Here is a 15,751-nt window from a genome sequence, read left to right on the forward strand (position 1 = left end):
TTGTGAAAAGTTCATGTAGGAACCTTCTCGTCTCCTATGGTTGAGACTGAGATGCTTCCTTCATGCAGCGACCACAACTTAATGTTTGCAGTCGTCACAAAATAACTATTGATCCATGCAAACTCCTGTTTGGTGTGGAAGAGGGATGACCAACAGTCTAACAAAGAAATCAGAGACACGGGAGAGAAACCAAGTCTCAAACTTGAAACCCTGACGTTCCAAAGGGGGGGTGGGGAGAGCAGGCCTGTGATGGGCTATTTTGGGAGGGGAGGGGTGATGAGGGGTGCCTGTATTTGGAAATGGAGGTGGATGTTGGAGGTGGAAAATGAAAGAGGAGGGTTTGATGGGGGGGTGGAGGTTTGGAGTGGTCAGGATCCTGATACTGATACGAAAACAGTGACACACACACGCACACACACACACAGCACTGCTGCAGGGTTGGACAGAGGACGGAGGGACGAAGCTCAGAGGAACCTGTGACAGAACGACGACTCAGAACAAAGAAAGAAGGTGAAAGAGGAAGAAAAGCAGGAGTGAGGCCAGAGAAAGAGGTAAGGTGCACTTAACTTCAGCACATTCAGAGGGAGCGCTTCTTTTTTTTAGTGGAGAGTTTATTAAAGTAAAATAAATAAACTGCATATGAAGTGATCACACAGCAGCACCACAATAATAACTACAATTTATACTAATATTTATACTTAACTGCTGAATGGAAACAATGTGAAGCAGCTGCCAGTTGCTGCTGGGATATTACTGTACTGCAGGGGGTGTTAGAGCGCACACAAACACACACACACACACACACACACGCATGCATGCATGCATCTGCAGGTCAGCACCTATAAATACCCGTGTGAGAGAAGCAGAGGAATTCAGCTATATCTGAGAAGTGATGAGGTGGAGCGCTGCTGGTGTGTTGTGTATAATTATACTGCACAGGTACAGGTGCTGTGAACACAGGTCTGTGCAGTTATTACATTCTGGTGAAGCTCATAATAAAACAGCCCGTCTCTGCAGCTCGGTGAGCATTTCAGCAGCTTTATTTATTTATTTAACTATGAAGTGAACTTGACAGATTACCCAGCAAGCATTTCTACACTGAATAACCACCATCTGACCACCTGCTCTCAACTGTCCTGGTTAAAAAGTTGTGCCAAAGTTGAGCCTTCAGTGCTCGATGCCCTCACTGGACTTCCCATCATGGGAAAGTTTGTATTCACAAATTCAAGCAAAATGAAACAAACAAAACATCCGAGCATGTCTCAGCTCGACGCCGCGCAGACATGTTTATAACGCTCACATCAGGGCCAGAGAGCTGAAGACTGCAACAGTCATGAGAAATAAAACTTACCAGGCAGCAAATGAGACAGAAAGGTGTTGATTATGTCTACTAAACAGGCATCCAGGTTGGGGATATCCCTGCCATGCACACTAGTCTGTGTTTATGGAGAGACTGACTGTGTGCGGCAGCTGTTCCCAACCAAATGTTTGTGGATCAAACGTTATCGTATTAACAAAAAACCGCTTTGACTCAGGAAATAACGTCACCATTTCCATCTGTTATGTGCGGGTTTGTGGAAACGAGATGCAGGTTCACGCTCACTCCAGATGTATTGTTGAGGCTGGAGAAAGCAGCTGTGCAGCACACTTCCTGCTTAGCACCAAACAGCCAGTAACTGGAGCATTCAGCAGCCGCAGAGTCCGATCATCCCTGAGGAATAATCAGGACTCCAGAAATGTAACACAATGCTGCTAGTGCGACCTGAGCAGCTGGTTACACGAAGGTTTAGGGACTGAGGGCAGCAGAAAAACAACACTTATAACAGTTTCTGTTTGTGAGTCGCAAATGAGCATCTGTCCTCTCATCAGTACATAGTTTTTCAGTCCAAACTCTGCTGATCATCTTCATTCGAGCTAATAAAGACTCAGGATGTGGACTGTGGTTGTGTTGTGCTGCTCTGCAGCATCACAGCTGCACAGGTACACGTTTAACTGAGAGGGCGCAGCTCTGTTTCTGCAGAATGACAGTTGCTGGAAAAAAATCTGAGCTTCTTTGCAAAGTGTGACACACTCAGAGCAGCTTCACAGGAGGTTTAAAAATATCAGAGCTGAAGCAGGGCCTGTGGTGCTTGCATTACAGCCTCCTCCTTGTATTTCACAGTAAAACAGGTCAGATTTCTCCAGGTGAATAAACACAACTGCAAACAGCGGATTAATCCACACTCACGTTTTATTTCAGCTCCATTCAAGCTGTTTGTTTCTCCACCACACAAACGTCCATTAGACTGCAGAGAAGCTGTCGGGTTCATTCCTGCTCCACGAGTTTAATAATCAAAATAAAACATTAAGAATGTGAGAAATAAATGTTTGTAAATGAGAAAACAATCAGCTCTCAGATGAAGCTGATGTTTCTGCCACGATGCGTCATACCACCTGTTTACATTAATAGCTTCCAGAGTAATCCATCCATGGACCGATCCATTTGAGTCCAGAGCTTTTATTTAACCACAGGATGCAGAACTTTCTGAATGTTGTTGGATTTTGCACATTCAGAAAGAGAGAACACCTTGACTGTTCACATTAGCACTGAAAACATTCACTCTAAAACTTTATTCGTACAGGTTCAGGTATCTGGGCCAGCAGACGAACACCTGACCCGTTTCTGACACCTGAGATCTTTTCGAGTTTGATCACGTGTTCAAAACATTTCAGCTCCAGTTTTTTTACAGCACTGGACAGGAGTGTTTTCTCATTAATATGGCAACATAAAAACATAAACATCCACATAAAAGTTTCCAAACACTGCCTGGATATCTGTAAATATTTAGTACACATGTTGTGTAGGTTAGATAGATTAAAGGTTTTGTTTCTTCAGGATGCTTTTTGTTTTTAGAAACTTAAATTAAATGTGTATTCCTGAAAAATAAAGCTTTGCTAAAGTATCTGTTAGTGCAGAAACAGGAAGGTGTTCAGTAATGTTTTAAGACCCTGTGTTTAGCGACTTCGCTCAAACTGATAAATCCTCAGCGACGTGTGCTGAAAGCGGTATATGTGTCACTGATGGTGATGATGATGGTGGTTGGAGGGGGGTAGAGGTCTGGTTCCTAGTATGGTGGATGACGGAGCAGCTGCTCGCACCTCTAACCTCAGTCCCAGATATTTGTGACAGCTGATCCACACAGAGCAAAGATTATTTTCACACCACTGAGTCACTTTGTTCCCATGTTTGCCTGAAATGTTGATTTTAAATCTGTTACTCTTTGTCTGAGATAATGATCGATTTGGTTCAGATCAATTTGATGGAACAAAAGCTCACATGAAGACAGGACAAGTTCAGTCAGCTGCCTATTTTATCCATTTCACTGCATTTAAATAAAGTTACTTTATTTAGGGGTGGGAAACCTGCTTAAATGTAGTTCTGCATTGTTTGACTGATTATCAAGCCAGAGTCCCTTCCTGATGTCCCTTCCTCCCCAGAGGATCAGAGCAGGGATCTCTGACTTGTTAAGTAAATGTATAAAATCGCTGCATGACCCCCCCCCCCCCCCCCCCCCCCCGAAAAAAAAAAAAAGTACGTGATCTTCACAAAGAAGTCTGAGATAACGGGCGTGACAGCAGTTCTCAGCTGTCAATGTTAAGTCAGGCTTTCAGCTTCATGCTCTGAGCGCGTTCGCTTAAAACAGGCGTTTCTTTTTCCACAGAAAATGATCCCTGTGAGTGTCGCCTGCTCCAATCAGAGATCATCCACAGTGTGTCTTTTGTCCTGTCTCCCTCCCCTCACCTGTGGCAGATGACTGCCCCCCCGAGCCTGGTTCTGCTGGTTCTTCCTGTTAAAGGGAGATTTTCCTTCCCACTGTCGCCATTGTTGGGTTTTCTCTGTATTATTGTAGGGTCTTTACCTACAGTATAAAGCACCTTGAGGCGACTGTTTGTTGCAATTTGGTGCTATATAAATAAAACTGAACTGAACTGAATTATCAAATGATGATGATGATGATGATAAAATGGTGATTTTAAAATCTATAAAGAACATAAAAATATATCAGTAAAACACAACGCTGCTGCAAAGAACACGAGAGATTAATGCTGCAGAAAATCGTTAATCTGGTGATTATCAGTTAATTATTTTATGGCTGATGTTACGGCTGCACATTAGAGATATGAAACTTTAAACTGGATACAGTTAAGCATTAAACGTTACTGTAACACCGTCTAATAAAAGAGGCGTGGAAACTGCTTTAGTGCGTCAGCAGATCAAAATGAAATCGATTATTATTATTGAGCTCTGCACAGATCCAAACTTTTGTGGGGTGCTTTCACTCTGCAGCGTCTGATGTCATGAGGTTAAACGGGGCTGAACTGTTTCAGGAAGGATTGCAACATCCCGAGTGGCCTCTACCATTTGTAACTGGGAGCTCCTCCTCTTCATATGACACCAACAACAGCTGCGGCTCCATCCTGTACTATCCCGTCTCCCACCCGTGGCCTGTCCATGTGTGGAGCCCAAAGGTGCTATTTAAGGGAGGGGGGCGGAAAGCGCGGTGAATCATGTATACATCTGTGGTCGCGGCGGTTTCACTGCAGTTATGTTTGAGTTGCTGGTGTTGGAATACTTTTTCCATGAGCTTAGACGTTAACCAGGCCGGCTTTCTGATGAGCTGAGAGGTTTGAGAGCGTCAGGTTTCAGAAACAGCAACACTGGTGGTCACATCAGCGTTAATTAAAATTACTGTCAGATGATGTTATTGAGGATGAAGACTGGCCACATCCTGCAGAAACATACCAGAGACAGAGAGACATTAATATATACTAATATTTGAAAAAAAATATATAAAAGAAGCCTTAGAGACTCAAAACCACCTAATAAAATGTTAATAAAATGTTAATAAAATAAGTGAAGTGGAAATTCTAAATGGTAAACAACCAGGATACATGGCACTGACACGGGTCAGCTATGGTAACAATAAAAAACAGCTGGTTAAGGTATGGTTGTCATTATTTGTCATAACAAATTTGGCAATTAAAAACCATACAAACTAAACTAAATAATCATGGGGTCAATAAAGAGGTCAGGAACCAATAATCGATATGCAGCCATAATATAAACAGCTCAGATGTTTCAGCAGGATTTCTGCTCGTGCTCACAGCACAAATCTGTGCTGTGTTTCTGGGTTTTTTTTTTGGGGGGGGGGGGGGGGGGGGGGGGGGGGGGGGGGGTGCATGAAGGACAGACAATGTTATCTTAATATTGTCGTACTGTGTAGTTCAGCATCAGTGGGTTTGGTAGTTCGTGCTCGTACTGGAGCAGAGGCCATGCAGTCGCTGACTGAGGTCAGACCATCGTGTGTGTGTATTTGTGTGTGAGGGGAAAGGTTACATCTGCAAAACAACATTCAGTAGTTGTGTGAGCACAGAGTCATCATTTCTGCTGAGAGAGAGCAAAAAGGACAAATTCTGCTTCTTTCACATCTTAAGGTACGCCTCCATCCCACCTGAAACCTGTGCTCACGCTCAATCCTTCACTCAAAAAGGAACAATCTGGTACCAAACATGTTCTAGAAGCAGAGAAGGGCAAAGCTGATATTACAGAGGTCATGTGGTTTTACAGCTGGCAGAGCGAGGAGCTCAGGCTGAGGTCACGTTGGACTCGGCTCAGCTCGTTATCAACAAACTGTGAGCCAGGAACAAAGATCACCGTCTCTGTTTGTGACCGCATGCCCACAACTCTTTAAAACTCTGCAAACAAACCAGGGGGGTCACAAGCATTTATAACTGGGCCTGTTTGAGCTGCACTCATTTACTGCATCACGCACAAGTACGAGCTGCAGATGCTCCCTAAACAATAAGCACAAAACAGACGTGTGGTGTTTAAGATGAGAAGAATTTATCAAAGGTTTTGTTGTTTCTCCTCTGCTGTTGGAGAAGGATGTGCAACTTTTTGGGGTTTGAAAGTTTAAATGCACCAAATTTGTGCACTTTTATTTTTGCACTTGCAGTTAAATCTTAATGTTTCTGGATGTTTGTTTGTTTTTAATCACATGGAAAGTTCCGTCAGTCCAAACCAAAAGCTTCCAAATAAAGATAAAAAACACAAACAGGCAGATTCGTTACATTAAATATTGCATGTATTTATTTATTTTCCTGGCATTTTCTCTGTAATCATTGTGTGGTCTGACCTTCATGTATCAGCTCCTCTCTCAGTTTGCAGACCTCGACTCATTGCGAGCATGAATAAGATTCCCGGTTACTTTGTGGGTGAAATACGGAGGGTGTGATGTGCAGCAGTGACTGCTGAGGGCCACCGTAAACCTCAAACTCGACCCCGAGCCGAGCCCCATTTCTGGAAGGCCTCGCAGAGGACACATGCAGCTGTCACCCACAGATACAGGCCTACAGAGACGTGGAGTCTGTCCTCTGTGATCCTCAGCAGGATTTAGAAAAGGTGCTGATAATCAGTCAGTGTTTGTTGTGTTGTGGTGTGTCAGATTAGCAGAGTAAAGTCTCTCTGGTTTCCCGATAATCCCCACCTCCACTATGGTTGACAGACTGTTAGAAATTAATCTAATTCCAAAGGGTAGAATATCAAAAATATACAATATTTTGATTTCCAACTTGACCCCTGGGTTTAACCATCTTCGCGCTACCTGGTCTGATGATTTGAACATAGAAATAGAAGACGAAGTGTGGCAAACCATTCTAAAACGCATTCGCTCTTCATCAATATGTGCACGACATAGAATCATACAGTGTAGTTCACACTGGTCATATGTTTTGGACCTGTCCCTCTCTATCCCCATTTTGGGAATCTGTCTTTAATTCACTTTCTGGAATCACCTCAACCACAATACAGCCCTCTCCACTCACTGCTTTATTCGGGGTCCTCCCCCAAAAATCAGTTACTGTCACCCCATCTTGCTGACCTTGTGGCCTTGCTCACATTGTTAGCTAGACGTGTTATTCTGATGCACTGGAAAAATCCTCTCCCACCCACACATTCTCAGTGGATAAAAGATGCCCTCTTTTTCATGAAACTGGAAAAAATTAGGCACTCTCTCAAAGGCTCCGAAACCACATTCTCAAAAATCTGGTCACCGCTCTTGAATCATGTCTTTGACACTGGATGTGACTCCATGAGTGGTGCTATCTCCACTCATCCCAGTTGTAGCTGCGCATACCTGGTACATAACTCTTATCAATTATAGTAACACAGAATACATTAAGCCCTTCATCTATTTTCTTTTTAGTGTTTACCCCCCCCCCTTTTTTTTCTTTTCATTTTTTATTATTTGTGAAATTTATGAAATGTTTATTTATTTATTTCCCCTTTTTGTTTATGTTTTTTTTCCTCTTTTTTTTTCACCTACCTATTTTGGTATGGTAATATATATATATATATATATATATATATATATATATATATATTTTTTTTTTTTTTTTTTTTTTCCTTTGTTTTGTTTTTGTGTCATTTACTGGTTCATGTTTATTATTCCAATTAAGGTCTTATGTTATAACTGGAATGTTTGTCTGTTCTGATGTTCACTCCTGTGTAAAATCAGAAATAAATCATACTTAGATTAGCAGAGTAATGCTCATCTGTCAGTAGGAAGTCACTGTAATGCAGTGAGTAATTAAAGGCTGGATTTTTCAAGATGCTCTCCCAAAAAATATAAGAAAACGCATCACTTTTATTTTTATAGAACGTTTAACAGGAACAGAAGTTGATCCTTAGATCCTCTAGATGTGTACAATATATAAAACCTATGGTGTCTGAAAAACTAAATTAGGATAAATCCCCAGGCCAGAATCAGAAGTCAAATATCAAAATCTGAGCATTAAGCACAGAAAATAGCAGATAACAACTATAAAGGATATTGGGATGATCCACAGAGGAAATGACCCAAAGGAAGCAGACAGGAGACCAAAATCTCCTGTCAGAGATGCAAACTAACCTCCAGACAGGTCCAAGATGACACACAAGGAAGTATACTGATGTACACAAGGAACGATATAACACTTTTAGGAAAACTAGAAACAAAAAGAAATGAAACCGGCTCAAAAGGTTAACTGTGAAAATGGTGACGTAATCTGTTAACTGACGGGTAGTCCTGGGGGTGCAGGCGCTTTCTTCTGGCTCAAAACTGGCTTCATCACAGACCACATAAAAGATGGATGTAACCATCGTGGATCAGGAACGTGTTTACTGAGGTCACAGACTGAGGGGAGCCATAGACAACCAGTGGAGCCATCCTCCGTGCTCAGGCGTGGTACGACTGTGAGTGTGATCTCGTCTGATTTGGGAAGCTAAGCTGAGTTCAGCCAGGTTTTGAGGATTTGAGACTGCCTGGGAATACCAGGGGCAGCTGTGGCCCAGGAGGTACAGCGGGTCGCTGACCAGCTGAACAGTTCGATCCCGGCTCCCCTGGTCTGCATGTCAAAGAGCTCGGGCAAGATACCAAACTCCAATTTGCACCTCAGAGTCTGTGAGAAAGACAGTCAGAAGGTGCTTAAAGGTGCATTGTGGGATCTGTGGGCTCAGCTCGAGTAGAAAAGTGTCAGTCCCATTAAGACAAAAAAAAAAAAGAGTTATCACAGTGATTTTCCTTATGTGGAAGGTTGAAACCTGTTCTGTGGCTGCCAACATTTTCTGTATGCAGGGGAGAAAAACCCTGGAGGAGAACAAATACCTGATCTGGAACAGGTGTTGCAGAAACACCTCAGAGGAGTCTTCATTCTCTCTCTGCAGCATTTGATTACATCTTGATTGTTTCTGTCTGCTTTCAGGTGCTGTGTGCTGTGTTAAAGTGAAAGTGAACACACCCAGCTGTCTGAAGCTGCTCCACTCGGCGCTTACTGAAGAAAACCAAACCAAAGGGTTTGTTTCATTGTGAAGGTGAGTCGCTGAGTGGGTGAATTTAGCGAACACAGTTATTAAAGTAAAGATAGACTAAAACAAAGGAAATAAAACATCATCCGCAGTCAAGCAATGCCCCCCAAGAAGAAGGCCTCCCGTCCGAAGAAAGCTGCCGTGGAAACCATCTCTCAGGTCGCCATGGAGACCGCTTCAGCTACGCTGAAAGTGGAGAACCGTGGCGACGGCGTTGTGGTGATGGAGAGCGGGGTGAAGAAGATCGAGCAGATGGCGGCTCTGGACATTGCTCAGCTGAACAGCCTCAACCTGCCGCTGCCGCCGCCCGTCATCAAGCCCGGAGAGAGGGGCCTCGGCCTGGGCAGCGAGCTCACACGACCCCTGCACGGCAACGCCCTGCTGGAGGAGCTCAGCAAGATGCGCCAGGAGAAGTTAGTTTGATGCTGACTGCTATATCGTATCGCACGATGAAACGACTGTGTGGGTAGATACACTGTTTGCCTCTCTTATATCTCCTCCTCAGGTTCCTGACTGATCTGGAGTTGGCCTGTAAGACGAAAGCCTTCGATGTCCACAAACTGGTGATCTCGTCTGTCAGTCAGTACTTCAGGGAGATTCTGGCCAAAGACCCGGGCATGAAGCGTCTGGAGCTCCCCTCCCTCTCTCCTCTGGGTGCGTCCGGTTCATGTTAAGTCAGAGGTCACCGTGCTTTATCTGTACACGCTGGACTGCTCAATGATATTTTGTGTGTTTAATTCCTTTGGCCACAGAGCGTGTGCACCTAATGACCTTCATCAGGGCACATGTGGGTGGAGTAAATATCATGCTGCTGTGTTTTTAATTTCATCTGTTCAGGGCTAAATTAGGAAACCTAATGTATTGAAGTCTAAAGCTCACATTTGTAATCTGCTTAAAACATCAGTCCCTGCTGTTCAGCAGGTTAACAGGACTTTAGTCTGACCTCTAGAAGGAGGCACGGGGTCGCTTTGTGTGAGCATAACCACCACGATCATCCATTTGTCTCTCTGTGGGTTAAACTGATTAATGAACAGCTCATGCAAGACAGACACAGAAGTAAGAAGTCTGTCTGATTTTTGACCTTTATTCTGGCGTTTGAATCCTCTTCCTCTGAGCTTGTTACAGAGGTCAGTTATGACATCACCAATACTACAGCAAATAATAGTTTATAAATCTATAAAGAGTGCATGCACATCACTTATTCTGTCTCCTGGTGATAATTCTGCTACTGGTGCTTAAAAATAATCCTTAAACTCTTTTAACTTCTTTCTTTGTCTCTCTGTCCGCAGGTCTGGCCAACGTCATCACCTTCGCCTACCTGGGTCGCGTCCACATGTCCCTCTACACCATCGGCTGCACCGTCTCTGCCGCCGCCACCCTGCAGATCCCTCAGCTCCTCAAGATGTGCATGGACTTCCTGCTGGCTGAGCTCAACGTGCAGACCTGCGTCTACGTCTGGAACATCGCTGCCGCTTACGGCCTCCCGCCCGTGTGCGACGCCGCCCGCCGCTTTGTGCTGGAGAACTTTGTGCAGTTCGCCGAGACGCCGCTGTTCACCCAGCTGACCCTGGAGCAGATCTCTGCCTTCCTGCAGGACGACTCACTGCTGCTGCCTTCAGAGGTCACCGCCTTCCAGGTCAGAGGTCAAACATCATGTTTATTTGGAATTGAGTGTTTTAAAATGATGTTCTTGCACTTCCAGGGGAATAAACCACTGCTGCAGTTTAATCTTAAACTCTGATCAAATGCTTCTTACCATGAATTAGTGGGAACATAATAATCACTTCTCAGGTCCTAACTGAGAGGAAATACCAGGTCTTCGAGGAGGCGACTGCTGACGCCTCCAACCCTCAGAGACTATTTTCATCCAGAACTAATAACAGACCCCAGACCAGCTGTTCAGAGCCCAGCACAGACCCATCAATCCAAACCAGTCGGCTGCAGCTCGGCTGTGAGCACAAGTCCCCAAATATAACTCACACTGTATGCAAGAAGGAAGCCTGTTTATTAATATACAGCTGCATTACAAACTTAAATAGACAAACAGCTGAGAAGTGTTTTTATTTATAAACTGGACCATATGTGAGTCTGTGAATAACTCAGCAGCTATGTTAAACTGCTACTGTATCTGGACTGGTTTTATTAGCACAAAAAGATACAGATCCTTAATCCTACCCCCGAGTTATGAGTTATCATTAAAATCAGCAGCAGCTGCAACATTAAAGTAATATACACTCACCAATAGATCAATAATTATGATCCAAAAACATAATTATATGATTCTGAAACTGCCATTTTGCAGGTACTTTAAAAATATTTTGATTATATAACTTGGGAGCTATTAAGCTACTTAAGGAGCTTTATACCTTTAAGGTGAGTAAAAAGCCTAATGTCTTACAATTAACACTAAATTATGTTTAAATTCTTAAGCAGCATCACTTATCATGTAATAAATCTGTAATAGGGGTGCCCTACACTGATTTTATTCCTGATTAAATGCTCTGATTTTTTAATCAGACAGATAATTTGTGCTAAAAGTTTTTAATCTGCCATATTCACTGATGTCACCCCCTCCTCCAGCTCGCCATGAGGTGGCTCGACTTCGACTCCTCCCGCCAGGTTCACGCCGCAGAGCTTCTGTCCCACATTCGCTTCGAGACCATCCCGGCCAGCGAGCTGGTGAGCCAGATCCAGCCGGTGCCCCGCATGATGCTGGACCCCCAGTGTCACCGCCTGCTGGTGGACGCCATGAACTACCACCTGCTGCCCTACCAGCAGAACACCCTGCAGTCCCGACGCACGCAGGTCCGCGCCGGGCAGCAGACTCTGCTTACCATCGGAGGGCGTCCATCCCTCACCGAGAGAGCTCTGAGCCGCGAGGTCAATTTCCTGAATGAACACATTAACATTCTTCTCTTCGTTAGTTTTGCAGTCTTTATATTCAATTCAATCTAATAAAATACCCCTCCGACCTTTGACTTTGGCGTGTAGGTGCTGTGGAGGGACCCTCGTGATGGAGGAGCCACCTGGCGCCACCTCACCCAGCTGCCGGCAAAGAGCTTCAACCAGTGCGTGGCCGTGATGGACGGCTTCCTGTACGTGGCGGGAGGAGAGGACCAGAACGACGCCCGAAACCAGGCAAAACACGCCGTCAGCACCCTCAGCAGGTGGGAGAAGAACCTAATGCAGGGGTGTCAAACATAAGGCCCAGGGCCCAGAATCGGCCTGGCAAAGACTCCAATCTGGCCCACTAGACGGATTTAGAATTCTTTTTACTTTAAACTGTATTTCCATACATTTTTAAGCTTTTCCTAATGATTAAAACCACCCCACTGCTCATTCATGCTACACAAAATTAACCAGGTAATAGAGAAACAATTAAAAAAGAGAAAAATCCTGTTTTTTCACTCATCTACTGTAGAAATTTCTGGTTTTACAATGGGTACAGAGTATTAAAAAAGGACATTTTCTTTGAATTAACAAAGACTTTCTGTTTTATAATTCTAGGGCAGTGTAGTGAACCAGATTTGATGTCATTTTAAACATTTATCTCTTACAATTTAAGCCCAAAGAGTTGTGCTGACAGATTTCTTTCATTTACTACAGCAGCAGTTCTTTATCATGTAGAAAAACTGAGACTGTTGAAATTACACTTCTTTTTCTTATATTAACATGTCTCAGGGATTAAATGTGTAGTTAAACTTACACTGAGAGAAAGGAGAGTTTCATTGGGCTGTATGTGGCCCATGATGTAAAAGGAGTCTCTGACCTAAAGTGATAAGAGGGCAGATTAAAATCTGTGAAGGGCCTTAAGTTTAACATGTGTCTTAAAAGCTAAAATGTGTGTTTATTACTGAGTCATTACTCAATTAATAAAAATAATAATCTAAGAGTTAATGGGGCACAAATGGAGCTGTGATCGTCCTGCCCTCAATGCACAACATCATTATGCTGGAATAAAGTTTACTACAGAGATATCTGATAGGAAAAGGCACAGTGAATATATCCCCTTCCTTCCATCAGATACGACCCCCGCTTCAACACCTGGCTCCACCTGGCCAGCATGCGTCAGCGCCGCACCCACTTCTCCCTGGCTGCCAGCGGCGGCCGCCTGTTTGCCATCGGCGGGCGCAATGTGGAAGGTCTCCTGGCTACCAGTGAGAGCTACCTGCCCTCCTCCAACACCTGGCAGATACGTGCCCCTATGGAGATGCCCCGCTGCTGCCACGCCAGTGCCACCCTTCCCTCAGGGGACATCCTGGTGACCGGCGGCTACACCAACTGCGCCTACTCCCGTTCTGTGGCGTGCTACAACGTGGAGACCGACACCTGGACCGAGAAACCTCCCATGGAGACGCCCCGTGGCTGGCACTGCTCTGCCACCCTCGGAGGGAAGGTATACGTGGTGGGAGGAAGCCAACTGGGGCCTGGTGGAGAGCGGGTGGATGTGCTCTCAGTGGAGGTCTACTCTCCTGAGAGTGGCTCATGGAGCCGGGCTGCTCCACTGCCCCTCGGTGTGAGCACTGCCGGCCTTTCCCCGCTGGCCGAGAAGCTGTACCTGCTGGGTGGTTGGAATGAGGCGGAGAAGCGCTACAAGGCGGCCGTGCAGAAGTACGACCCGACCACAGACAGCTGGTCTATGGCCGAGGACCTGCCCGAGCCCACGGTGGGAGTTTCCTGCTGCACCCTGACGCTTCCGCATCGCCACACGCCGCGCCGGCAGCAGCACCGCAACACCCCGGGCCATGAAGAGCAGCTGCAGCAGCACGCCGCCAAGAACCGAAACAAAGAGAGCAGCATGCCTCCATCACAAAGCACCACCGCTTAGGAACACAGAGGAGGAGGGAGAGGAGGAACAGGTCAACCTCAGGACAACATCTGGATCATGTCTGGTGCCTTTCTGAAAAGTTTAGTGAACATTACAATTTAACAAGAAAACAAATAAAATTAAAGGTGCATGTTGTAAATTACAGCATTTAAAATCAGTTCAAAACCTTTGAAAAATGAACTAAATCTTTCAAAAGGATGTTAAGAAGCAGCTGCTGTGACTTTATGCCCAAAAGGTCTGTGTATTGTGTTGAAGAGATATCAGCTAAAGGCAAAATAGGGCCGGGCCATACTGTTGTGTAGTAAGACGATATGCTGCAGTCAGTGCAACCTTTATTTAAGCAGTCAGGTTAATTATAAGATGCTTATTTAATGTGGCTGCCATGCAAAAGGCAAAGCCTCTGGAGAACATGGGGGTAGTTAAAAAGAAATATAAAAACTTAACAAAATAAAATCTTAACACACCTACTGGTAAAGTGCTGCCCCCCAGTGGTGAAAATCTGTAAAGGGTAGTTCCAAAAAGTATCTTTAAACAGTGCTGAAAAAATGGGAAGATGAACCTCAGAAAAAAACATTTACTGTAAACACTAAAATGTGAACGTAGAAGCGCTGAGGTGACATTTGTGCGATCGTGTGTTTATTAAACAGGGACAGAGCATTTTAATGGAAGTGAGCATACACAGCTGGAACAGCTGTGCTGCTCTCAGGTACGACAGAGGTTTGGTCAAAAAAGGAGACACCCTCTCCATGTTCACGGACCAGGATCAGCAGGATTTCATCTGCATGTTTAATTCTGTTCACATAAAACAGTTCCTGAATGCAAACTTTCCCTTTGCTGCAAATTCAAACAAGGACACATGTATGTATGAATAATAATAAGACGAAATACTTTATCCTAAAAGTAGGGACATTAATACACAGCAAAATTAAAACTGAGCCGTACTGAAGATGGAACCGACTGCAGGCCCACAAAAATATCTGTGCTGGTTTCTGAAGAAAGGAGATTACATGGTCCAAAGTGGAGGTTCGATAGAAAGAAGGAAAAGTAAAGGATGGCTGGAAATGAGAGTGGAGCGGGTGGAGGCAGACAGGAGACAGGTGGATGATGAAGGATGGAGAGATGGAAACAGGTTATCCGTGTCTGAGGCGGTTTGAACAAACGTCACTGTGAATCTCCAGCAGTGTGTACTAAGATGTATCCAGGCCGTGTGCGCAGCTGCCAAAACAAGCATGAATGTGTGTGTCTGTGTGTGTGTGAGAGAGTGACGTCAGGAGTGTGTGGCCACTACAGGAAATGAACCAATTTCTGCAAAAAAACAGCAAAAATTTGACAATTTACCAGCAGGAAACTTGAAACATTTCTCATGAGGATCCAGTAGTTAAGGATTTATTTATTTAACCAATATCTTTAGTGTAGCTGAAATGTAACAAAAATGAGAAAAATATATGAATGTGGTGCCTGAAAATTAAACTTTTATAATTGCAACAGTGTGGAGGAATAAAAAAAAAATTCAAAAGGAGAAGCAACAACAGTCAACAGTTAAGTTTCCCCAAAAGATTAAAAAAAGGATAAAAATCTGAAAAATGCAGGAATAAAATACAAATAAAGAAATTAATGGTGTCTCAGCTCACACATTTTTATGGAAACTAAGACAAACTGCAGAACCAGTGAGACTCCAGCAGGTTAACGGCGCTGTGGAGCACTTCAGTGATGATCGTTTGATTGGCTGAAACTGTTTGGCTGGTTTTGGTGGAGTTTCACTGAATAAAGATAATCTGATCAAACCGTGTTGATTCGGCCTGTTATTTATTTTACTGCAGAGGTCATCTTAGGAAATACTTACTGCATCGCAGGCGTGAGAGGAGAAATCAGAACACAGGATCAATGCAGGAAACACTGAGCACGGTTTCAAGGCTCATGTGCAATGATCCAGATTTATCACACAACAGTAGCACTGCACACTTGTACTGAAACTGTTTTACAGTATCCTGAAGTAAATACACAGTACAGCACGAAGTCAGACTTCAGGGATGTCCATT

At 44.2% G+C, this 15,751-nt stretch overlaps 1 protein-coding gene across 1 annotated transcript; it reads left to right on the forward strand.

Annotated features, from left to right (window-relative positions):
- Nucleotides 1-401: 401 nt before the first annotated feature.
- On the forward strand, nt 402-15,496 carry klhl43 (kelch-like family member 43). Its single transcript, XM_030740352.1, has 8 exons — nt 402-551; nt 8,782-8,890; nt 8,977-9,297; nt 9,390-9,538; nt 10,174-10,520; nt 11,465-11,764; nt 11,876-12,051; nt 12,908-15,496. The coding sequence occupies exons 3-8, from the start codon at nt 8,984-8,986 to the stop codon at nt 13,710-13,712; spliced, it is 2,091 nt and encodes a 696-aa protein (XP_030596212.1). The 5' UTR covers nt 402-551; nt 8,782-8,890; nt 8,977-8,983; the 3' UTR covers nt 13,713-15,496.
- The last annotated feature ends 255 nt before the right edge of the window (nt 15,497-15,751 follow it).

Source organism: Archocentrus centrarchus, chromosome 11 (genome assembly GCF_007364275.1).
Source record: "Archocentrus centrarchus isolate MPI-CPG fArcCen1 chromosome 11, fArcCen1, whole genome shotgun sequence".
Classification (NCBI taxonomy): Eukaryota; Metazoa; Chordata; class Actinopteri; order Cichliformes; family Cichlidae; genus Archocentrus; species Archocentrus centrarchus.

Coding starts and splice junctions, on each gene's coding strand:
- klhl43 (XM_030740352.1), top strand. CDS start 8,984: ATGCCCCCCAAGAAGAAGGCCTCCCGTCCGAAGAAAGCTGCCGTGGAA. Junction 9,298..9,389: donor AGCAAGATGCGCCAGGAGAA/GTTAGTTTGATG, acceptor TCTCCTCCTCAG/GTTCCTGACTGATCTGGAGT. Junction 10,521..11,464: donor CAGAGGTCACCGCCTTCCAG/GTCAGAGGTCAA, acceptor CCCCTCCTCCAG/CTCGCCATGAGGTGGCTCGA.